At 55.0% G+C, this 3,970-nt stretch overlaps 1 protein-coding gene across 1 annotated transcript; it reads left to right on the top strand.

Moving 5' to 3' along the window:
• Nucleotides 1-2,102: 2,102 nt before the first annotated feature.
• On the top strand, nt 2,103-3,964 carry SLC48A1 (solute carrier family 48 member 1). Its single transcript, XM_014310871.2, has 2 exons — nt 2,103-2,275; nt 3,257-3,964. The coding sequence occupies exons 1-2, from the start codon at nt 2,143-2,145 to the stop codon at nt 3,391-3,393; spliced, it is 270 nt and encodes an 89-aa protein (XP_014166346.1). The 5' UTR covers nt 2,103-2,142; the 3' UTR covers nt 3,394-3,964.
• Nucleotides 3,965-3,970: the final 6 nt, after the last annotated feature.

The raw sequence follows: 3,970 nt of genomic DNA, 5'->3' as shown, positions 1-3,970 counted from the left end.
CAGGAATGCTGGAATCAGGGGGCTCCTCGTGGAATAAATGTGAATTTTTTGTGTTTGTTTGGGGATTTGTTTTTTGGCCTCTGCTGCAGATTTGTTGTTTTTCCCCAGGATTTCCATGTGTGACACGTGGAACATTCCCAAAAAAACTCCTCTGGGATTGAAGGATCCCTCCAGGAGGAGCAGGAGGCTGACAAAACCTTGTGTTTGTCCCAGTTTTTGTTTGGATGTTTGCAGAGAGGGAAAATTTATTTCCCTCGAGCTCAAACAGCCCAACTGTTATCCAAATATTTGGGTCTGATGGGGGAGAATCGTTCCCCAGCCCTGCTTTGAACTCCTGGGGTTTATTTCAGCTCCTTCCAAGGGTGCTTGGAGGTTTTTGTGTTTTACCCAGGAGTTGATCTTGCCCTGGTGCCTGCCAGCTCCTCTCTCCTTGGGGCTCTTTGGGACTTTCCTTTTTTTGCATCCTGGTGTAATTTGGGTTGGATTCCCCGCTGGAAGTCCTTGGGTGTGTCTGATGGAGCAGCTCCTGCTCCAGGGCCCTGGGTTTGGGGTAAATCCGCAGGGATTTGTGTTTTTATGGAGGGGTTTGGGTGGGACTGGAGCTGTGCAGGCTCTGCTGCTGCTCTGGGGTTTTGTGCCCTGGCTCAGGCTTTAGGGACAAGGAGCTTTAGGGCAGGAGGGCTGGATTTGGGGCAATCCCTGGGGTGAAAACCTGCAGCTCCTGCGGGCAGTCACCCCAAGCTTTCAAAAGTCACAACTTGTGTTTCATTTCCCAGTAAAAATCGTTTCAAACCCGGAGTTTTTCAGGTGATGTTTTGGCCCAGAGCTGCCTCTGGAGAGCAGGGCCAGGGCTTGGGTCAGGGCTTGGATCAAGGTTTGGATCAGAGTTTGGATCAGGATTTGGATTAGAATTGGATCAGGGGAAGGATCAGGGCCTTGATCAGGATTTATATTAGAACTGGGTGAGGGTTTGGGTCAAGATTTGGATTAGGATTTGGATTAGAATTGGATCAGGGTTTGGGTGAGGGTTTGGATCAGGGTTTGGATTGGAATTGGATCAGGGTTTGGGTCGGGGTTTGGATCAGGTTTGGATCAGGTTTGGGTCAGGATTTGGGTCAGGGTTTGGATTAGAGTTGGATCAGGGTTTGGATGAAGGTTTGGGTCAGGATCAGAGTTTGGATCAGGATTTATATCTGGGTTTGGGTCATGGCTTGGGTCAGGGTTTGGATTGGAATTGGATCAGGATTGGGATCAGGGTTTGGATCAGGTTTGGGTCAGGGTTTGGGTCAGGGTTTGGATCAGATTTGGATCAGGGTTTGGGTCGGGATTTGGGTCAGGGTTTGGGTCGGGATTTGGGTCGGGTTTGGGTCAGGGTTTGGATCAGGTTTGGATCAGGGTTTGGGTCGGGATTTGGGTCAGGGTTTGGATCAGGTTTGGATCAGGTTTGGATCAGGTTTGGATCAGGGTTTAGGTCGGGATCAGGGGAGCTCGAGGGACTCTGGTGCTGCTCTCCCCCAGAGCTGGGGCAGCAGCAGCGATGTCAGGGTGGGAACAGCAAACCTTGACTCAGCATTCCGGGCAGTTCTGCTGAGTCACCCGGGCAGGCTCAGCAGGGAGCAGCTTTTTGCTGACTCCAAACCCCAAGTTCCCCATTTCTGTCAGAAATGTGCCTCAAAAGCGCTGGAACCCGGGGCAGCAGGAAGTGGGGGAGGTGGATTTTGGGGAACTCGAGGGCTCAGCTCTGTCACCAGATCCTGGCACGGTTTGGGCTGCGATGACTCTGCAGTTCTGCCCACGGGATCTGCCCCGCTCCCAAATCCCTCCTGCCAGCCTGGGGACCCCCAGCACGGGGGGATTGGTCATGGGGGGTGCCGTGGGGGTCCCGGGGTGGGAACCCAGCCTGTCCTGGGCAGGGAATGTGGGCAGGGGGGGCAGCAGGTCCTGGCAGCTGCAGGGAGGGGTTGGGCAGGAGGGGCTGAGGGGCTGTTCTGATGTCCCTGCTGTCACCTGGACAGGTGTCCTGCTGCTCCCAGCTGTTCTGAGGGGGTTGGGTTCTGTTTTACCAGTCCATGGTGCTGTTCTGATGTCCCTGCTGTCACCTGGACAGGTGTGCTGGCGCTCTGGGCCCTAATCACGCATGTGATGTACCTGCAGGATTACTGGAGGACCTGGTTAAAAGGGCTGAGGTTCTTCCTCTCCGTCGGGATCCTCTTCTCTGCCCTCTCCGGGCTGGGCTTCTGCGCCTTCCTGGCCCTGGCCATCACCCAGCACCAGTGTGAGTACTGGGAGGGACTGGGAATACTGGGGAGGGCTGGGGGTGCTCCTGCCACGTTTGGGGACAGCCTGCAGGGATGTCACCGCATTTCCCTGCCCTGCTGTGACATCCAAAAACCCTGGAATTGCCTCATTTCCATGACAAAGGTTGAGTCCATCCCTCCTGGAACAGCTCCAAGCCCTGACTCAGCATTCCCAGCTCCAAACCCCTGAACATTCCCTAAGGAATGGCTCCAAATCCCTGCCGTGATTTCCTTGGCCCCAGACCAAAGGGAGAACGTTTGGGGGTTGTTTTCTTGGAGGTTTTCTGTGTTTGTTGTTTGCTCAGAAGCCCCACAGGGCTGTCCAGGAGGGATGGAGAAGCTGTGTGGGGTCACAACCCCAAAAACATCCCTTGGCTCAGCCTAAAGGAACTCCCCGTGGAGTTTTCCTGCTGCAAAGAGATGAAAATCCACGTGTGAAATCCTTAAAAATACAGATTTGAAAGGAAAACCAAATATTTGCCATCCCCGCCTTTCTTGGAAAACTGTTTGGGGAGACAATTGGGGGTTTTTAGGGAAAGTCTTATCCCCACAATTTTTAGGGAAATCTAGGGATCCCCACGATCCAGGAACGCCCACGATCCAGGAATTCCCATGATGCAGGAACCCCACGATACAGGAATCCCCAAAAATTCAGGAATTCCAACAAATCCAGGAATCCTCACAATCCAGGAATCTCCATGATCCAGGAATCCCCATGATCCAGGAATCCCCAAAATTCAGGAATTCCCACAAATCCAGGAACCTCCATGAATCCCCACAAATTCAGGAATTCCCACAAATCCCATCCCCGAACCAGGCGAGTTTGGGATGGGGGTGGCAGAGCCGGGGAAATCACCCCATTGCAGTGGAATTCCCAGGAACCCAGTGGTTGTGCAGAGCCCCCAGGGGCTGGAATTCCCACCCAATTCCCACCCAATCCCATTTTTTCCCCCCCGCAGCCCTGACTGACCCCAAGAGCTATTACCTGTCCTGTGTGTGGAGCTTCATGGCGCTCAAGTGGGCGCTGCTGCTGAGCCTCTACTCGCACCGGTACCGCGCCGAGTTCGCCGACATCAGCATCCTCAGCGACTTCTGAGCCCCCGGGGCAAGGTGTGAGAGGCGTGGGCACAGACACCGTCTGTCTGTCAGTCTGTCTGTCCGCACAGAGGGCTTTTCCTGCTGGCTTTTCCTCACTCATCGCTGCTCGTTCTGGGAGGAGGGAAGGAGGGGAAGGACTCCCGGAGCACTCCGTGCTGCCAAAGGGGTGGCAGTCCCCGCCTTTGTCACTGCCCTGCTCCTGTGTCACCTCTGTGCTCCGTGGGAAGGGCCCGGCTGAGCTCCCAGCCAGGTCCTGCCTCTCCAGGCCTTTGGGGTTTGGGGGTTTGGGGGCAGCAGAGGAGCAAAGCTCATCCCAAAGCTGCCAGGGCTGGGAATGCTGCCCTTGGCTGGTGAGCACAGCTCATCCCAGAGCTCCCAGGGATGGGAATGCTGCTCCTGGCAGAGCACAGCTCATCCCAGAGCTCCCAGGGCTGGGAATGCTGCTCCTGGCAGAGCACAGCTCATCCCAAAGCTGCCAGGGATGGGAATGCTCCTGGCTGCTCCCCGGGCTGGTTTTCAAAAGGAATGGGATCCCATTTAACCATAAACGCTGTATTTAACGCTTGAAGGTGCAG

This window comes from Geospiza fortis, unplaced genomic scaffold (genome assembly GCF_000277835.1).
Source record: "Geospiza fortis unplaced genomic scaffold, GeoFor_1.0 scaffold676, whole genome shotgun sequence".
NCBI classification, from domain to species: domain Eukaryota; kingdom Metazoa; phylum Chordata; class Aves; order Passeriformes; family Thraupidae; genus Geospiza; species Geospiza fortis.
Note: the sequence above shows the minus strand (reverse complement) of the source record. Positions and strands in the feature narration are given on the sequence as shown.